The sequence below is a fragment of the Hypomesus transpacificus genome, unplaced genomic scaffold (genome assembly GCF_021917145.1).
Source record: "Hypomesus transpacificus isolate Combined female unplaced genomic scaffold, fHypTra1 scaffold_101, whole genome shotgun sequence".
Classification (NCBI taxonomy): domain Eukaryota; kingdom Metazoa; phylum Chordata; class Actinopteri; order Osmeriformes; family Osmeridae; genus Hypomesus; species Hypomesus transpacificus.
In genome coordinates, this window is record NW_025813696.1 from 457,533 (window position 1) to 477,930 (window position 20,398).

General features: G+C 46.8%; 2 protein-coding genes across 3 annotated transcripts; one reads left to right on the plus strand and one right to left on the minus strand.

Annotated features, from left to right (window-relative positions):
- The first annotated feature begins 1,096 nt into the window (after positions 1-1,096).
- msh5 (mutS homolog 5) lies at positions 1,097-12,015 on the plus strand. The gene is made up of 25 exons (XM_047050109.1): positions 1,097-1,189; positions 3,169-3,292; positions 3,387-3,467; positions 3,645-3,698; positions 4,624-4,745; positions 4,886-4,995; positions 5,081-5,116; positions 5,219-5,301; positions 5,387-5,432; positions 5,639-5,777; positions 5,923-5,985; positions 6,407-6,535; positions 7,184-7,256; positions 7,740-7,849; positions 8,402-8,482; positions 8,659-8,746; positions 9,350-9,417; positions 9,516-9,634; positions 9,963-10,089; positions 10,181-10,330; positions 10,417-10,491; positions 10,642-10,788; positions 11,112-11,249; positions 11,663-11,736; positions 11,904-12,015. Exons 1-25 carry the CDS (start codon positions 1,097-1,099, stop codon positions 12,013-12,015), a joined length of 2,442 nt encoding a protein of 813 aa, XP_046906065.1.
- Positions 12,016-12,180: 165 nt separating this feature from the next.
- Positions 12,181-19,067, minus strand: LOC124487854 (sperm acrosome membrane-associated protein 4-like). Of its 2 annotated transcripts, none has more exons than XM_047050217.1 (3): positions 17,294-19,067; positions 13,312-13,446; positions 12,181-12,601 (listed from the first exon to the last, which is right to left on the minus strand). In XM_047050217.1, the coding sequence occupies exons 1-3, from the start codon at positions 17,361-17,363 to the stop codon at positions 12,372-12,374; spliced, it is 435 nt and encodes a 144-aa protein (XP_046906173.1). In that variant the 5' UTR covers positions 17,364-19,067; the 3' UTR covers positions 12,181-12,371. The 2 variants fall into 2 exon arrangements, with proteins under 2 accessions (XP_046906173.1, XP_046906174.1); XM_047050218.1 differs by lacking the exon at positions 17,294-19,067 and adding an exon at positions 15,002-16,924.
- Positions 19,068-20,398: the final 1,331 nt, after the last annotated feature.

Below are 20,398 nucleotides of genomic sequence, written 5' to 3' on the forward strand. Positions count from 1 at the left end.
TAAAACCTAATATTTTTCCTGTGACCCAGCAAAACTAGGGGGGTCTGGGGGCATGTTCCCCCAGAATACATTTCTGAAAATAACTTTTTAAATAGTGTCCTCTAATGGGTTTTAGGAAGAGAAATTAACACATTTAGAATTTTTCTTTTTGGGGGGGGGGGCTAATGAAACTTTTGGGGGGGCTCCAAATAGGGCTAGATACGCCCATGTCCATAAGGAACACATACGACATACCAATTATTCATCTGTTAAAATAAGGACTAGCAAGCAATCTGACGACCAGATAATTAAGTGTATTATAATTTAGCAAAACATTTACTAGAAAGTGCATTTCCTGCAGAAAATGCGGAATGCTGAAAGCTGAAATGTAAAAAAAAAAAAAAAAACTTGCAGATCTAACAGACTGGACAAACAGGCTGGTCGAAAAATATTTTGGGAAAAATGTTGGGAAGAAATTTTCACGTTTTGCAAAAAACTTTTTCGAAAGAAAATGTTCACACTTTTGAGAGACTACTGTAGTAATCCTGCTAACCTCTCAGTCTCTGCCTACTACAGATCTTACAGGCTGGTCTCAGATCAGATCTAACAGACTGGACAAACAGGCTGGTCTCAAGTCCAATCTAACTGCTGGTCTTACATCAGATCTAACATTGTTCAATAGCCAGTGATAGCAGCGCACGAGAGGACATCATTTGGCGCGCTCAGTATAATTATTATTATTCCCAAAATAACCGTAGCTAGCCAGGCTGTTGTTAGTGGGTGACTAGCTCTCTCATTGTTAAGCCAGGTAAGGTTATGACAAGTCACCTTTTTAACTTTTGACTTCAAATACCACAATGTGGTGAGCAATCATGAATCTGTCGCTAATCGAAATCTAGTCACAATTTCAAACTCGGGTAGCTACTGCACCTGGCAAGTTAGCTGACAAGCCAGCTACGTCAATTAGCACTCCCGACCCAACTACGGTACAATTCTAGCATAATAATTAAATTTAGGGAAGAGGATGTTTATGTTGTCATATATCTTATAATCGTTTAATGTTATTTCATATAATGTGTGTAGATATCCGTCTGTAGCCGGTTCTTGTAGAATAAGGATGGCATTTCAGGGGGGAGTCCGGGAGACGGGAGCGGGGCGTGGGCCTCCGCAGCTAGGCCTGACAGAGGAAGAGGAGGAGCAGTCACCTGAGGTGAGAGAAGACCTGTCAGTCCACACACACACACGTTCTCACACGCATGTTCACATGTTAAGTATAACTGCATGTCTGACAAATAAAGCAGGTTATCTTATGGTAGTGTGCAGGGCTCAAAATTAACTTTTTGGCTTACCAGCCAAAATGGCTGGTAGATGAAAAAAATGACCAACCAATAATATTTTTTTCCGACCAAAATTTAACCTGGCATTTCAGACATACTCTGAAATTGTTTGACATAAACAACCTTTACCTATGATTTTAATATAATTGTAAATCACTCTCAGAATGGATTAAACAAAATCAAACAATTTTCCTTTTTGAAATAATTTATTAATTAAGGGGGTTGGCCTACTACTCCTCTTGCTCAGTGTGAGATGGGTTGTCCTTGTCCATGAGGTTTGGTCTTCACATCGGACCAGCTGGCTAAGAGCAGAATTCCCATATCTCTTGAAATGCCCTGACTTTTTTGGTGTAGCGTAAAACCTTTGTTGCAGAATTGACTTAACTGTAAAATTATGAACTTTGGGACATGACGCGACCAAGAAAGAGAGATGGCTGCCAGTAAGACTATGCGGTCTATCTGGCGACGCACTCACTCAAATTTCAAGACTTTCGTGATCCAAATCAAAATTCTGATTTGACAGATCAATGGGGAATTGCTTTGTCTCTTAAATGCTGTCATCCTCGACCTTTTTTGTCTTTTAAATCTAACTATTTGTATTATCTGTGTCATTCCCTAGCTGTTATAGGCTATCTTCCCGGTTTTCTGCCACCTAGATGCGCGCACAACTGTTCGTGTTGGCGTTGCTAGCTTTTTTTTACCATGACGGGCGCAGTAGTCGGGAGCTGTGCTCCGCAATTTTGCAAAAATCTACACGCCATTGGTGCTTGGCAGGTGCCTATTTTGAGCCCTGGTAGTGTGTATGATCTAGTCCAGGGGTGTCCACATTCTGTCCACTGAGGGCCACATACAGAAAAATATACGAAAGGCTGGGCCACTGTTAGAGTAAACATGAACACAATTATTAATATGTAGGTAAATTATGCCTAATAATTCAATAATCATAAATAAAAAAGAAAACAGCCTATATCATGATTTCCATTAATGGATTTTTATGTATTTAGTTGCCAAAAGGGTTAGCAGCACATTCTCAAAATAATAAAATTGAGTAATGTCTAAAAGTAGTAAAAATCAAAAGCATAAGCTTCATGTGACACTTAGTGGTTTAAGTTAGCAGACAAGTCTTTGATTTGGCGCACAACTGTGTTCTGGACATGCTCACATTGTTGATTTCTTGCATCTTTTCCGGGCACATCATTTTGATTACTTTCGTGAGGCACTGTTTAATGAAGTCACCATCTGAAAAAGGTTTCCCGTGTCTTGCTATAAATTGAGCTGGCTATGGTAGCATTCTCTTGTATTTTGTTAGCACACAGCACATACTGTGTTGTTGAGTTCGCAGGCTAGCTGCCATTTCTTTAGATGTTTCTGCTTGCTCAGCGCCGGTGTAGGAACTGTAGGTCTGATGTTTTGTTTCATATTGCCGATGTACATTGTAGCCTACTCTTTCTGCAACAGTATCATTACAAATTAAACAGACACACTTCTTGACTTCTATAAAGAAATATTCCTTTTCCCAACGCGTCTGATGTTTTCTGCACTCACTTTCTATCTAGCGTTTCTTTGATTCCGCCATTTGTGGTCTTCTCCCCCAAAATTTATGAGTATTCAAAGAATACGGGTGGCTCCACTAGTGGTGAAACTAAGAATTACAACTCAGTCAAGTGCAAGTTTCATGCGCAGGCCATATTTCATTATATTTTTATAATTTGATGCGGGCCAAGAAAAAATGAACCTCGGCCGCAGTTGGCCCACGAGCCGTAATTTAGACACCTTTAATCTAGACTAATCCCAGTCTTAAACTTGAAGGCTAACGCTACAATGTCTTTCTCTGAGCTCTGTTGATTCTCAGGTGTTGCTAAGTGTTGTGGTCCAGCATGGCCAGGTGGGCTTGTGTTTCTATGACAGCAGAGACTTCACGTTGCACCACATGGCTGATACTCCTGATGGACATGATCTCCATCTACTGGCCAGAGGTATGGGCTTCTGCACTGGCATCATCCACCTGCAGGGTCCTTCACATCATCCAGTCAAGGTTCTTCTTTGTCTCTGCCCACCCTCTCATCACAGTGATCCAGGAAGTTAGCCCCCATGTGATCATCACCAGCGCTAAGCAAGAACGCTGCATGGCCCAGTTCATGCAAAGACTGGGTATGGTGTGTGTGTGTGTGTGTGTGTGTGTGTGTGTGTGGGGTGTGGGGGTAAATGAAGGAATACAGTGTTGATATGTCATCCTGGTGCCTGAGGCTGTTCTGGTACATTCCTCCTGTTCTGGTACATTCTCACCTCTGTCCTCTCTTGCTCTGCTGTGATCTGTTAACCTCTCAGGATCCAACCCTGACTACAGACCAGAGGTGGTGCTCTATCCCTCGGTGGACTTTGGTAATCTCAGTCTCTGTCAACCCTTTCTTGTCTGGGAGGAATTGATGGATACAGGGTTCCCGCGGGGTCTTAAAAAGTCAAAAATTCAGAACTTTAAATTTAAGGCCTTAAAACGTCTTAAAAACTGCCAGATTTTCATCCGAGGTCTTAAATTTCATCTAGTCAGGGTAAAAAAAAAGTTTGACCCTTGTTCTTTTCCAGAAACGCTGGCCCCAGAAAGTTATTACCAAGCAGCAAAAAAGTATTGAGTCGTAGCCTACTTAACAAGTTTTTGCTACAAATGAAACCATCAGAACGCTGCCCTCAGAACGTTGGTTTGGTGTGTTGTAGTTCTATCTGGGGGATCTTGGTGTTGGTCCGTACGCGGTGATGAAACTACTAGTCCTGTGATAAATCCAATACCTGCCCGCAAAATACGCCCGTGCATCCTCAGAGTTTGTTAAAGTTCGGCTACGTGTGGAAAAAGGGAAAGTGTACTTCCAACGAGACATGGCTAAATTACTGCGATTTCCGCTGTTGGTTACAAGCGGTACCCAGCTCCATGCACGAGGCTCACTGCAAACTTTGCCACAAAAATATTCAATTAGGTTACTTATGTGATTGCATTATTTGTAAATTAAATTTACGCTTTTTCAATGACTGAATTCATTGAAATACAGTGTTTTTTTCAGAATGTATTTGATTTGAATATTTTTGGGGTAATGCGTCATGTAGGTCTTAAATTTCAATCTTTATGGTCTTAAAATGTCTGAAAAACGTCTTAAATTTGACTTATTGAAACCTGCAAGAACCCTGTGTATAGTAGGTTTAAACACACCAGTACAAAACACTGGATTCTCATGACTTCCTGGTTGTACTCCTGCAGGTGTATGACTTTCTGATTGTACTCCTGCAGGTGTATGACTTCCTGGTTGTACTCCTGCAGGTGTAGAGGTCAGCAAGCAGAGGCTGTTGTCTGCCCAACTGCCCTTCCTCCCTGCCTCTGTCTCAGAGAGAGGCAGAGCCTCCTACCTCTCCTCCTGCCTCTCTTTTGATTCTCTACTCATGGTGAGAATCCAGCAACCACACCTGTCCTCTTCAGCCCCTGCTGTACCTAGTCTGATCCTGCTGCTCCTAGTCTGATCCTGCTGCTCCTAGTCTGATCCTGCTGCTCTTAGTCTGATCCTGCTTGTGTGTGTGTGTCCCAGCTGCGGTCAGTGGGGGCCTTGCTGAAGTGTTTAGATAGGAGGAGAGTGGGGGTGGAGCTGGAGGACAGCAGTGTGGGGGTTCCCATCTTACAGTTCCTCACCTACACCTTGTAAGACTCCACACACACACATTTTGACACATGCTGTACAACATTATACTTACTTAAAATTTTGACATTTTCTATTTGCATTCAGAAAAGACGTGGTGTATATCGATCGTGACACCTACAGGTTTGTTTTCCTGAAACACACACATGGACGTAGACACTGTACTGTATTGACAGGCACCCAAAGCACGGTCACCCTAACACAAACACAACATGTGTGTTTCAGTGTTCTGCAGATCTTCAAGTCTGAGCTGCACCCATCTGTGTACAAGCTGCAGTCTGGGGTGAAGGAGGGGCTCAGTCTCTACGGTAACCCTCCAAGATAATGTCACTTCCTGGTGACCTGCCTGCAGGTGTGCATCTTTGACATCACAGCTGGGTCTCTGTGTTGTAGGGATACTTAATCGCTGCAAATCCAAGTTCGGATCCAAAATGCTTCGGTGAGAAACCATCTTGACCAAACACACACATAAGCACACAAATTAGTGCACACACACATGCACACAAACAAATGCACATACACACCCAAACACATAAATAGACACACTACACACACCCAGATAGTTTACAAACATAAACATCCTCCCTCCTTTCCTGTCTCTGGGGAAGTTATGACAAACCCCATCTCTTCTTGACCCCCCCCCAGGCAGTGGTTCCTGAGGCCCAGCCGTGACCTGGCCCTGCTGAACAGGAGACAGACTGTCGTCCGTTTCTTCTCGTCCCCACGGAACTCTGACACGCTGAGGACCCTGCAAGGCTCTCTGAGCAACATCCGGAACATCCCGGTAAGCCATGACCTCTGACCTCTGCATGACCTGACCTGAGGAGGCCATCAAGCCACTCCCTCACCCTAGGATCGAAAATAGCCTTTGTGAAGATTATCTGTGTGTGCGACTGTGTGTGTGTGTGTGTGTGTGTATGTGTGTGTAGAATGTGCTGCACAGGATGTCCCTCTGTCACACCACAGTGTCTGACTGGCAGAGTCTCTACAAGGTAAGAACCATACATCATATGGTCAAACTATACCATAACAGGTCCATCAGTTTAGACAGCCTCCATTTTTTTACTGTATCACTTTCAAACTTAATGCTTAAGCCAGTGGTTGCCAACCAGTACCAGTCCTAGCACATTAAGCGCCCTAGGCCAGACTTCACCAGTACTGCTGTGTGGGATTGCTAGAGCAACCAGACGCAAGGGGCAAAAATACAGCCTGGAAACATAGCAAGCTACATACAAGATCAACCTGGCCTATGCATGTGGCGATGCAAGCAACGAACAAGACGCACATTTTGACACCAACACTGTTTATGTACAATTTGAAGGACTAGTAAAGGTGGGAAAATAATAATAATAAATATGAATGAAAGAATATAGGTTGTCTCACCCAAACAATGTACACATGTGTGTGTTTTAGACTGTGTACAGTGCAGTGTGTATCAGGGACACACTGCGGTCGCTCCCTCAGTCCATCCAGCTCTTCCAGGAGATCAGCGAGGGGTTTTCTGACGATCTCTACTACATCACATCCCTCATCAGCAGAGTGGTACGCTGTACAGTCACACACACACACACATCAGCAGAGTGGTACGCTGTACAGTCACACACACACACATCAGCAGAGTGGTACACTGTACAGTCACACACACACACATCAGCAGAGTGGTACGCTGTACAGTCACACACACACACATCAGCAGAGTGGTACGCTGTACAGTCACACACACACACATCAGCAGAGTGGTACGCTGTACAGTCACACACACACACACATCAGCAAAGTGGTACACTGTACAGTCACACACACACACACACATCAGCAGAGTGGTACGCTGTACAGTCACACACACACACATCAGCAGAGTGGTACGCTGTACAGTCACACACACACACATCAGCAGAGTGGTACGCTGTACAGTCACACACACACACATCAGCAGAGTGGTACGCTGTACAGTCACACACACACACATCAGCAGAGTGGTACGCTGTACAGTCACACACACACACATCAGCAGAGTGGTACGCTGTACAGTCACACACACACACATCAGCAGAGTGGTACGCTGTACAGTCACACACACACACATCAGCAGAGTTGTACGCTGTACAGTCACACACACACACATCAGCAGAGTGGCATGCTGTACAATCACACACATCCCTCTGAGTTGACCTCCATGTTTTCATGCAGGTTGATTTTGAGAGCAGTTTGTCAGAAAACCGCTTCACGGTCAAACCCAACGTGGATCCTGCTATTGATGAGAGTAAGTCCCAGCACCTAAACCAGTTAGCTCCAGTCAACAGCCCCTGCACCAGTGGATATTCTTGCCTCCATTGGAACTGTAGAACATGTATTCTGTCACAGTTGTACCAGTAAAACATGAGGTCTGAGGCTGTTCTCATGTTGTTCACATTGTGTTTTTAAGATGTCCAGTGATGTGAATATGTACAGTACCAGTCAAACGTTTGGACACATTAAATTTGAAAATGTGTGGAAAATTATGGGGCTGTGTTGTGTTGTGTTGTCCCTGCCAGAGAAGAGGACGATGATGGGGCTGTGTTGTGTTGTGTTGTGTTGTGTTGTGTTGTCCCTGCCAGAGAAGAGGAGGATGATGGGGCTGTGTTGTGTTGTGTTGTGTTGTCCCTGCCAGAGAAGAGGACGATGATGGGGCTGTGTTGTGTTGTGTTGTCCCTGCCAGAGAAGAGGAGGATGATGGGACTGTGTTGTGTTGTGTTGTCCCTGCCAGAGAAGAGGAGGATGATGGGGTTGTCAGACTTCTTGACGGACGTGGCCCGGAGAGAGCTGGAGCACCTGGATGCTCGCATCCCTTCCTGCTGTGTCATCTACATTCCCCTGGTCTCTTCTCCTCTCACACCTGGTCACACCTGGTCTCTCCTCCCCTCACACTTGTCACACCTGGTCTCTCCTCCCCACACACCTGGTCTCCTCCCCTCACACCTGGTCTCTCCTCCCCTCACACGTGGTCTCTCCTCCCCACACACTTGTCACAGCTGACCTCTCCTCCCCTCACTTGTCACACCTGGTCTCTCCTCCCCTCACTGGTCACACCTGGTCTCTCCTCCCCTCACACCTGGTCACACCTGGTCTCTCCTCCCCTCACACCTGGTCACACCTGGTGTCTCCTCCCCACACACCTGGTCACACTATGAACCCTAACTATTACAGTAAACACGTGCAAGTTATTCTCACACAGCCTTTCTCTTAATTTATCTTTCTTTTTCTCTTCTCCAACTCTCTCCCTCTCACTTCTTCTCTCCTCCTCCCTCCCCCTCACTCCCTCCCTCTCTCCTCCCTCCCTCTCTCTTCCTCCCTCTCTCTCCCTCTCTCCTCCCTCCCTCTCTCTTCCTCCCTCTCTCTCTCTGTCCTCCTCCCTCTTTCCTCTCTCAGATAGGGTTTCTGCTGTCAGTCCCCAGGCTGCCCAGCATGGTGGAGAAAGAGGATTTCATGATTGAGGGCCTTGACTTCATGGTGCATTCTAGTTTATGCATTTCTTTGATTTCACAAAGTACTTTAGTTTGTTGTTGCTTTTTGACTGTGTGTTTTGTATGCTTGTGTGTCTGCCTGCATGTATATATGTATCTCCATTGTGTGTCTGCGTGTGTGTGTGAATCTGTGGGTGTGTGTACGCGTGTGTGTGTGTTCAGTTCCTGTCTGAGGAGCGTCTACACTACCGCAGCCAGAGGACCAAGGAGCTGGACAACCTCCTGGGAGACCTGCACTGTGACATCCGAGGTCAGCCTTGTCTCCCTCTCCTCTCCACCTGCTCCTCTTCGCCCCTGGCCCCCTGCTCCTCTTCTCCCTCTCCCCCTGCTCCTCTTCTCCCTCTCCCCCTGCTCCTCTTCCTCTCCCCCTGCTCCTCTTCTCGCTCTCCCCCTGCTCCTCTTCTCCCTCTCCCCCTGCTCCTCTTCTCCCTCTCCCCCTGCTCCTCTTCTCCCTCTCCCCCTGCTCCTCTTCCTCTCCCCCTGCTCCTCTTCTCCCTCTCCCCCTGCTCCTCTTCTCCCTCTCCCCCTGCTCCTCTTCCCCCCCCTCTCCCCCTGCTCCTCTTCTCCCTCTCCCCCTGCTCCTCTTCTCCCTCTCCCCCTGCTCCTCTTCTCCCTCTCCCCCTGCTCCTCTTCTCCCTCTCCCCCTGCTCCTCTTCCCCCCCTCTCCCCCTGCTCCTCTTCTCCCTCTCCCCCTGCTCCTCTTCTCCCTCTCCCCCTGCTCCTCTTCTCCCTCTCCCCCTGCTCCTCTTCCCCCCCTCTCCCCCTGCTCCTCTTCTCCCTCTCCCCCTCCCCGTTCCATGTGTGGTGTGTCAGGCTGTTCCAGACCCTGGGCTGACTCACATCTGTGTGTCAGACATGGAGACGGCGGTGATGACCCAGCTGCAGAGCAGCGTGCTGGAGAGGAGTGCCTGTCTCTACAAGGTCTGGGAGCTGAACATGGAGTGGGCTGATGGCTGTATTGTGCTGGACTGCTGTTGTTTATCGTGTGTGTGTGTATGTGTGTGTGTGTGTGTGTGGAGGTTCTGGACCTGACTGCTGAGCTGGACTGTCTGATGGCTCTGAGCCACGCCTCCCAGGAGTACGGATACACTTCCCCCTCTCTGGCCAATCACAGGAGGATAGTACTAGCTGAGGCCAGGTACACACACACTACCTCACACACACACTACCTCACATATATACACTCAAATATATAAGTACATAATCACACACATCAGGGTTTCCTCAGCACTTTGCAGTTAAGGCGGCCGCCTAAGCAACACACACATGCCGCCTTACCTACATTGAAATTTTGGTTTTTTTCCGCCAGCAAACCCCACCCTACCACCTTAACTAACACATTTTCTGCGGGAAACCCTGCACACACATAGGCATGTACACCTTCACACACACAAACAGTTGATATTACATTTATCTTATCTTATTACAGTTGCTTTTGTACAAAACAACATACAAATACTCCCCAGGCACCCCCTGCTGCAGGTGTGCTCTCCTGTGCTTGTGTCCAACTCCTTCCAGAGCTCCAACACACAAGGCAGAGTCAAGGTCATCACTGGGCCCAACTCTTCTGGCAAGAGCATGTACCTCAAGCAGGCAAGACACTCCCTCCCAAACACAGCACCAGTACACAAAGACACTGCGTCCAGGTGACTTACAAATGTTTTCATGTTTGCTCATTTCCTAGGTTGGTCTGATTGTGTTCATGGCTCTGATTGGGTCAGACGTGCCAGCGAGAGAGGCAGAGATTGGTCTGGTGGATGGAATCTTCACCCGCATGCAGAGCAGAGAGTCCGTGTCTGTAGGCCTCAGCACCTTCATGATAGACCTCAAGCAGGTATACTCACCCCACAGACGCATGCTGTTGGACAACAGTCTACTATCAAGGGGAAATGTTAGTCTGTCTGCCTGCCTGTGTTCCAGATGGCTCATGCCCTGAACCACAGCACTGGAGAGTCGCTGGTTCTCATCGACGAGTTTGGGAAAGGAACCAACACGGTGAGGGAAGGAAAGAGGGGGGTGGGGAGGGAAGGAAGGGGGTGGGGAAGGAGGAAGGGGGAGAGCGTCTGCTATCAGCAGTCAAGCGCTCTAACCACTGAGCTACACCCTCCCCTGGATGGTTCCTAAACCCTCCCCCCCTCTCTCCAGGTGGATGGTCTGTCCCTTCTAGCGGCGTCCGTCTCTCATTGGCTGAAGAGGGTTCCTGCCGAGGTTCCTCACATCCTATTGGCTACTAACTTCCACAGCCTGCTGCAGCTGGGTCTGCTGCCCTCCTCCAGCCTACTGTCCCTGCTGGTACCGAAACACCCCGCAGAAACACCCTGCAGAAACACCCCGCAGAAACACCCCGCAGAAACTCCCTGCAGAAACACCCTGCAGAAACACCTTGCAGAAACGCCCTGCAGAAACACCCCGCAGAAACACCCCGCAGAAACACCCTGCAGAAACACCCTGCAGAAACACCCTGCAGAAAAACTCCCTACAGAAACACCCTGCAGAAACACCCTGCAGAAACACCCCGCAGAAACACCCTGCAGAAACACCCTGCAGAAACACCCCACAGAAACACCCTGCAGAAACATCTCACTAACATCATGTGTGTGTGTGTGTGTGTGTAGACCCTGGAGACAACGTTAGATGGGGAGGAGTTGGTGTTTCTGTACCAGCTGAAGGAGGGGATCTGTTGTTCCAGCTACGCTGCCAACATCGCCTCACTGGCAGGCCTGCCCAGCAGCCTGGTGCAGAGAGGAGTGGAGGTACACACACACACACACGTTCTTACCAGCATACACACACACACAGGATATCAAGGATATATGATAAAGATATCAAGTATATATGATAAGGATATATGATAAGAATATAAAGGATATATGATAAGGATATAAAGGATATATGATAAGGATATAAAGGATATATGATAAGAATATAAAGGATATATGATAAGGATATAAAGGATATATGATAAGAATATAAAGGATATATGATAAGGATATAAAGGATATATGATAAGGATATAAAGGATATATGATAAGGATATAAAGGATATATGATAAGGATATAAAGGATATATGATAAGGATATAAAGGATATATGATAAGGATATAAAGGATATATGATAAGGATATCAAGATAAGTGGATTTCATCCGTCTTTGTATGGATGTGAAGGTGTCTGAACTCTACAGAACAGGGAAGACTATTAACCGCATAGATGGACCATCTTCAGAGGACCTGGCAAGCAGGTTCGTCTGACCACACTCATACACACACACTCATACACACACATTCATTTAATTACACACAAACACACACATATACACACACTCGTATACACACACACACACACACACACACTAATGGCAGACAAGGCAACATGACAGACATACAAACACGTGTGTGTGTGGTCCAGCTGTGCGCGTGTGGTGGACACATTCCTGAGTGTGGACCTGGAGGACAGTAGTGTGGACCTGCAGATCTTCATGAAGGAGCAGCTTCTGCCCTCTGGTGGTGGTCGGCTGTAGTGCAGCTGGAATCCCAGTGGACCAGTGGTCTTACCAGAGGTTATGGTTAAGGTCTCACACAGAGACACTGGCCAGACCTGTCCTGCTGTCAACCAGACTGTCCTCAGTCTCTGGGACTCTGTGACATGGGAACTGTCAGCGTATTCCATACATACCATACACCTCATACTTTCATATTTATTATCAGTTCAAAATATCCAATATACAAAACTGTCATTTGCCAGATTGAGAGACTACAGACCACCAACTAAATACAGTACTGTTTAGACTAAGCATGTTTGTGACAAATAAAAATGTGGTCTTCTTGTGCATGGGTTGGCGTAGTCATGGTAACAGAATGGAGAAGTGCATGCTGGTCATTGTAGGCGTACAGATGGTGCTGCGAGGAATATGGCAGACAGAGAAGCCATAGCGAGAGGGAGGCGTGTGATGAGAGGCAGCGAGGGGGCCGCGTTGCACAGGTCTGTGTCACAGCAGCTTCTAGTCATGGTGTAGAAGGTCATGTTGGGGAAGATCTCCACCCTGGTCACCAACTCGCACTCCTCTGCACGCTCACAGCCCAGTATCTTCACATCCAGCACATCCGCTAGGGAACACACAGACGTCACACACTTTACCCCAAAAAAGCAGAAACACCGTTCTTCAGGGTACACATGTATTTTTTTATTTTTTGTCTATAGTTGTGTCAGTGTTGACATCTTTCAAATCAGCCAGTGCAGCACCTCTCCTCACTGACCTGCCCTCCCCCAGCCAGTGCAGCACCTCTCCTCACTGACCTGCCCTCCCCCAGCCAGTGTAGCACCTCTCTTCACTGACCTGCCCTCCCCCAGCCAGTGCAGCACCTCTCCTCACTGACCTGCCCTCCCCCAGCCAGTGTAGCACCTCTCCTCACTGACCTGCCCTCCCCCAGCCAGTGTAGCACCTCTCCTCACTGACCTGCCCTCCCCCAGCCAGTGCAGCACCTCTCCTCACTGACCTGCCCTCCCCCAGCCAGTGTAGCACCTCTCCTCACTGACCTGCCCTCCCCCAGCCAGTGCAGCACCTCTCCTCACTGACCTGCCCTCCCCCAGCCAGTGTAGCACCTCTCCTCACTGACCTGCCCTCCCCCAGCCAGTGCAGCACCTCTCCTAACTGACCTGCCCTCCCCCAGCCAGTGTAGCACCTCTCCTCACTGACCTGCCCTCCCCCAGCCAGTGCAGCACCTCTCCTCACTGACCTGCCCTCCCCCAGCTAGTGTAGCACCTCTCCTCACTGACCTGCCCTCCCCCAGCCAGTGCAGCACCTCTCCTCACTGACCTGCCCTCCCCCGGCCAGTGTAGCACCTCTCCCCAGCGCTGCAGTTGGTCTTGGTGGTGAAGCAGGCGTCCCACAAGCCCAGGTCACAGCGGAAACACTCCAGCGGCTCCTGCTCCAGCAGGGTCACATCCTCACCTGGAAGCACAGAGCACACTGCTGTCACTACACCAGTCACACAGACCTCCAGACACACAGACCTCCAGTCACACAGACCTCCACACACACAGACCTCCACACACACAGACCTCCAGTCACACAGACCTCCACACACACAGACCTCCAGTCACACAGACCTCCAGACAAATAATAAACTACTATCCACACGTAAAGAAAATAATTATTTGGCACTGAAGTCCCTGGTCCAGTTTAGGTGCCAGGTTGTAGTCAGGAGGTTGCAGCCTTTTATTTACTTGTGGGTTGGCAGTCAAAATGATCTTGTTACGTCTATAGGATTGAGTCATAGATTTAACATACATTAATCAGGTTTTGGTCCTGGACTTTCAAAAGGGATCCTCATTAAAAGATCTGAAAGGTAACGCCTAACTCATATCTGGAAACATCTCAGGGTGGGATGTGTACATGGTGAAACACCTCATGGTGGGATGTGTACATGGTGAAACATCTCAGGGTGGGATGTGTACATGGTGAAACATCTCAGGGTGGGATGTGTACATGGTGAAACATCTCAGGGTGGGATGTGTACATGGTGTTAGCTGCTCTGGAAAACATCCCTCATCACAACAAATCCTTACACACATGTTGTAGCTCTCTTTAAATGTGTCAAGGGAGAGAACACTGGATACTCTAGTCTAAATGTAATTTGTATCAATACTTTCCTTGGGCTCTTAAAGGTTAGTGCTTCTAGTAATTCAGTAACATCCTTTTGCCACACATTTCTGGGAGAGAGCTAATCTTCCAGTCCCTGGAGGGGGTCTCACCCCCTTGGCTACACTAATCTTCTGATGATCCTGTCATCTTGTTATGCAGTGCCAGCTCAGGTGAACAGTAAATGGCCCAGAGATTTGGGGCTTTGCCTGCCGATGAGTAAAGCCAAGACGTGATGACACTAGTTAAACTAGGACTACGTGTTTTAATAACTAACCAGAACTACGTTTTCACAGCAAATCAATAATCATTTGTATGCCGTCTGTGTCCATATCATTATTGGAAACTTTCCAGAAAGTCTGTCTGCAGTGTCTTTATGATGACATATTGTGGTGGTGATAGTTACAGGTACTACTAACTGCAGAACTGAATGTAATCCAAAAGCCAATTATCTTACATTACATTTGTGTAGGTTAAGAAGTAGGTTTAAAGTGTATCTGATTAAAAATAAAATAATAATGTATACCCTTTAATGTACTATAGGTTACACTTCCTAGTAAATATATATTTGGGAAGGGTTTGTTCAAGATTCATCAAATGCAATTAAAACATTTTATTAATAGGTAGCAAGGATCTCAGTCACTCATTGTTATTTTTTACTTTGATCAAAATAATACAAATATTCACATTCACAAATGTGAATAGTTGTGATGTATTTAATCACAAATACACAAGATTATTATTATGTCCAGTAATGTATCTTTACATTCTTTACAAATTATTGCATAATTCAACCAGCTTTGTGCTACCATGAACAACATCTAAATATCCCAGAGTAAACCTTACCCAGGCCTTCCAAACTCACCTTGAGCAGGGATGAGTATCACAATGGCAAAAACACCAGAGAAAAGGAATCCTCTCATTTCAGACCAGATTTCAAGTACATTTAATTGTTAACTACAGTAAAGGGTTGTGTGGTTTGCAGGCACAGTACAGCTGGATTAGTGTGTATTAAACCATGGACCAATCACAGCTGCTTAAAGGTTGTTTGCCAGGAAATGGGTGTGAGATTTTTCTATCAATTTTATTTGGATGCAAAACTGCAAGAACCAACAAAAGTCAATTTGAAGTTGACCTTGTCCTTTAGTACAAATTCAAATCTATAGGCAGGAGATTAGGTGACATGTTTAGTAAAACAATGTAAAGGTTATATAGGGAAGAATCCAAACTGTAAGTGTCCGGAATTGGATTAAAACCCATTTAAGGTCTTCTCAGTGCACCTGGAGAAGCCAATTAAAGTTAATGAGCTAATTTGGCAAATGCCTAGTAGGCTACTCATTAATGAGCCGGACGGCCATGGCCTGATTAACTATTGTCTGTGCCCTGGGCAACAAGGCTCAAGCTTTATGTCAAATAAACATTTTACAAGCCGTTTTTCAATTGGTAAAATCTTGTCTAGAGAAGGTGATTTTGTCTCAATTTTTCAGCCTCATAGAATGTAAGCTAGCTGGCGTTAGGCTACTTGTAAAATGCATAGATAATGTTTAACAGTAAAATCTCAATTTAGCTTTGCACCAAAGTTAAAACATATTTGAGTGTGCTAACATTAGCAATAACGTCAGCAAGTTTAAGGTGTAGCCTATGCATAGGCTAACCATTAAATTAGCAGCACATTTCCCGTATTACAATGATTAAACATGCACCTAACTGAAAGTAATGTACGGGCACCATCTCGCAGTCTCTTTCTTTTTTTCCTCCCCTGACTCCGGTCTTTTTAAGCCCATTTTATAAAAGTTGACCTAGCTTACTGTCATTGTTAACCCTGTTGGCTTACTGTCAAAGTTCACAGCGAGTGTGTATTTGTTTGTTTTTTTTTTTTTTTTTGGGGGGGGGGGTGCTTTTTTTGAGCATTTAAATTGTTCTGCCTGTTTTGTAATATACGTGCCTAATAATTCTATAATAAATAATATCGGCATTATAAGTATTATAACTATGATGATATTTCAGTTGGCTATTTTTTGGTGCCCCCGCAGGAGTTGGTGCGCTACGCACAGGGCGTAGTGCGCGTTACAGGAGAGGCGGCACTGGCGACTACACTACACAAACAATGTTTTTTTCGTGATTTAACATAATATTTGGATCAAACGAGTTGCAATAAAGTATTCACGTCAAGGAAAGTTAGGACTGCTTTCATAACGTGATATCACATTTTAGTTGACATGGTCCAGGGCCCCTTAGATGTCCCCCTGCAAGTGCCCAGTTGCCTAATGGTTAATCCGGCCCTGCGGGACGGCTTGTCTGTTTGTCTTCATGCTCACAGATCACTATCGATGGTGGTCTAGTTGCAGATAGGCCTACTGCAGGAACATCTTACATCTTTGTTGTAGGCCTAACTATACGCTGGAGAAGCTGTAGAACATCAGCTAGGCTGAGGAGGTTCCTTCTCTTGTGATCGCGGTCGAGTGCAAAATGAATGGGAGTCTATGGAACTAAATGCCTAAAGTTGTCACAAACCCGGCTCAGTGTTTGCGACAGAAAAAATGGGAACGTGCGTGAGAGGACTTTCTGCTGTGGTCATTTATTAACCGGTTACACAAATAATAATATAAAAATTAACCAATGATGAGGTATGTAAGTCAGTAGGTCTGTAGTAGCCTAACATGTGGGTGTGAGTGAATCATGATGTTGAGCAGTGTTGAAGGGTGTATTAACAAAAGTCAGAAGTCTTCTCTCTGCTTCCGACATCCTCTTTAAGTGTGTGTGTGTGTGTGTGTGTGTGTGTGTGTGTGTGTGTGTAGAAGAGAGAGGTGATGGTGTGCTGGCAGTGTGCCAGTCTTGGACCTCCTACCTCATCTGAACGGCAGAATCTCAGTTCTTAAAGAGAGGAAACAGTCTGCGGTCCTTCAGTATAAACTATAAACCCTCAGTCTGCTGCTGGAGGTCATTAAAGACTGAAGGAGAATGCTCAGGATCATTAAAATCCCTCCCTCTCTCTTCCCGTACTTACCCAGTCTGGTCCTGGGGCGGCGTTAAAGAATTCAAACACAGTGTTTTTTCAACCTCTGACTTCAAGTTTATGTTAAAAAGATTGTGATAGAGGGAAAATGAATAGAAATGTCTCAGGTTGTCCAAATAGCTATATCAACAAAGATGTTACCATAAACCATGACGAATCTGATGAAGACATTATGTTCTGCACAATGTAAAACTGTACTGTAGCTTCCCATGTTTGGGAATAGAAGGCAGTGAGAACACACATTTCTCAGTCCGCTTGCCAGGTTGGGTGTAATTCCTCTTATGTAGCCTAAACACAAGCCCCTCCTGACGTGTGTAGCAATCACAAGACACTGACACCATAGGAGGGTTTCAGGGATAGTGGCAACCAGTGTTTGTTTGTTTTTAAAGGAATGGTGAGGATCAGATTATGCATATGCTTTCATTGTTCTGTTTTCATTCTCACCAGATTGCAAGATGGGTGTGTTTGTGAGATTAGATTACAGTAAAACCTTAATCTGCCCAGCCCTACCAGCCCCATGTTACTCTTTGTAGCCCGCCCTCGGATATAACCCCTCTGGAATACTATTAGAATATTGTGTTTGTGTGTGGTAGAGAGAACATTTTTGTGAAAGAGTGTGGATTTGTAGGGTATAGAGAATGTTTATGTGGGAAGGGGAGAGAGAACGTGTGTGTGTGTGTGTACCATGGTATCTACGGCACCATGGTATCTACTCCCCACGTGCAAATATTGCTAAATGGGCTGAAACATGGACTCAGTTTAAAGACTATTTGAGAAAGGCCAACATCAAACTGACATCAGGAAGCATAACGTACTATGTGACCCAAGACTGTGACAGGCTTCAGAAACCATACATGCATACTGTACCGTAGATACAATACAGACATATATTCAGTACATACATACATACATACATATATTCAAGTTGACTTGATGACATGATTTATTGAGAATAAAGCACCAGCTGGAACACAGCCGTAATGTGCGAGTTGTTAGGATTAGGGTTAGAGTTGTTCCTCAGGATTAACTTCTGTTTAGTTTAGGATGAACTGAACTCAGAAAGACAGCAGGCAGCAGGCAGGTGAGGGTCACTGGGCTGCATCAGTGTAGGGCAGAGGAGGCCTGGGTAAGTTCTAGTTGACCTCACTGGAGTTGCAGGAGTCTGAGTGGGGAGAGGGGCAGGGAGAGGGAGAGAGGGATGGGGGGTCCTGATGGTGGAGAACTTGGGTCAGCAAGCTTGTCCCCCCCCCACTCTCCCCCCCTTTCCCTCCCTCTGCTCCCCACCTGTCCCCCTCCTCCCTACACAGCAGTCCTGGGAGCTCAGGGGGGGGCTGGTCCTCAGGGGGGGGGTTGTTGACACGGCCGGTCTTGGGGGGCCTGGTGGGGGCCAGTGGGGGGGGCAGGTCTTCATCGGGGGGGAAGAGACTCTGAAAGGACTGGCTGTGGTCTCCCTGTTCCATGTCTTCACAGGGTTGTCTGTCCCGGCTCTCCTGCCGGTACATGTGTTCCAGAGCTTCCAGCTCGCGCTGCTCACGGTCGCGGTTCTCGTACAGCAGCGTCCCAGCACAGATGAAGATGAACAGGCCCACGCCCATCACGATGGGACCCAGCAGTTTCATGCGCTCACTGTGGGAGCTGGCACGCCCGCCCACGGGATTAGGGCTGGAGGAGGCGTAGCCGGCCACAGCTACACCCAACCCCACCAGCACCACCAGCACACCCAGCAGGACCCAGGCCCCCGGGGCAGAGCGCAGACGCAGCCTGACTGTCTCCTCTTCCTCCTTCCGTCCACAACAAGGCAGTTGTGGCCATCGAGTACCAGGGTGTGGAGAGACCGTTGAGTGTGAGGATTCTGGGGAACAGATGGAACTCACTGCTCCACTGGTCCCAGCGGCCGTCATCCTCTACCTACAGACTGTCGAGGTGGGGGGTTCAAACAGAGTTTACTTTGCACACACAACAGGGAATACCAGGGGCCAGTGGGAGCGTTTCTCCTGCTCTGATCTAAGGAGTGACCCCAGGGATGCTCCTAAACCCCCCAGGAGGCTTTAGAAGCTTGCAGTCACTGTTGCTGACGTGTTGCAACACTCATGACAAGCATTGCATCATGATTAATCTTTTCAAAACAGTCACACGATGCTTAATATTGAGCCAAGCAGATGACAAGAGTCACATGGTGCACGAACCAACCAACCCCTAAGCCAATTCTGTGATTTCATGTTTGATAAAGATTAAATGAAAATTCGGACTCACATTTATGTAAAATGCACATTAAAGACTAGACATAAAACGATAACTATTATCGCCCTCCCCATAAAAAATCACATTTGCCGAAATGGTCAGAAAATATATTTAGGAAAGTTTATGCAGAGTTTTTCACAAAGTCGTTTGACAACAAGACAAGAACGAGACAGTTTGACAACGAGAAGGCGACGGTTTGTCTTGTTTAGAGCCCGAAGAATCGTCTCCCGTAGTTCATTTCAGTGTTCGTTTTTCCCCGACAATCGTTCCGCTATCACGTTTGATCAAGTTTATGGTACTTGCCTTGGTTAGCGCGTAATTCCGTCGGTGACATTTCCTCATCGCATCACTGAAACTATTTAACAGCTCATGGGCCCGTTACTTCCTCTGTCACAGCCTTCGTTGTCCTGTCTTCCTCCCTCCCTCTTCATTCCTGTTTCTCCGGAGTTTCATCCAGTTTCTTAGATTAAGATCTATCCATCCTTGGGTTATTCTTGGACACAGTGCAGCGCATGCGGCTTAACATATGATCTCTTCTTCTTGTGGTTTTAGCAGTAAATTAAGCCTTGAGGAAGGGGTACTCTAATGGCATTATGATGTAAAACGAAGCAGGTTATGTGTTGGTGCCGTGTGTGAGTGTATGTATGTCTGTTTCTATGTGTATCCCCTCGGAGAATCAGGTTTGTAGTTGGGTGTGTGGTTGAAGGGTCGTGGGAACCGCTGGCCACTCTAACAGTCCCACGGTGAATCCGGTTATTATTAGTTAGCACCGTACTAAGCTGTCCCGGGGGAGAGGGGTGTATAGACGGGCTATGTAGGAGAAAGGGCTGTGTAGGAGAGAGGGCTGTGTAGGAGAAAGGGCTGTGTAGGAGAGAGGGCTGTGTAGGAGAAAGGGCTGTGTGGGAGAGAGGGCTGTGTAGGAGAGAGGGCTGTGTAGGAGAGAGGGCTGTTTAGGAGAGAGGGCTGTGTAGGAGAGAGGGCTGTGTAGGAGAGAGGGCTGTGTAG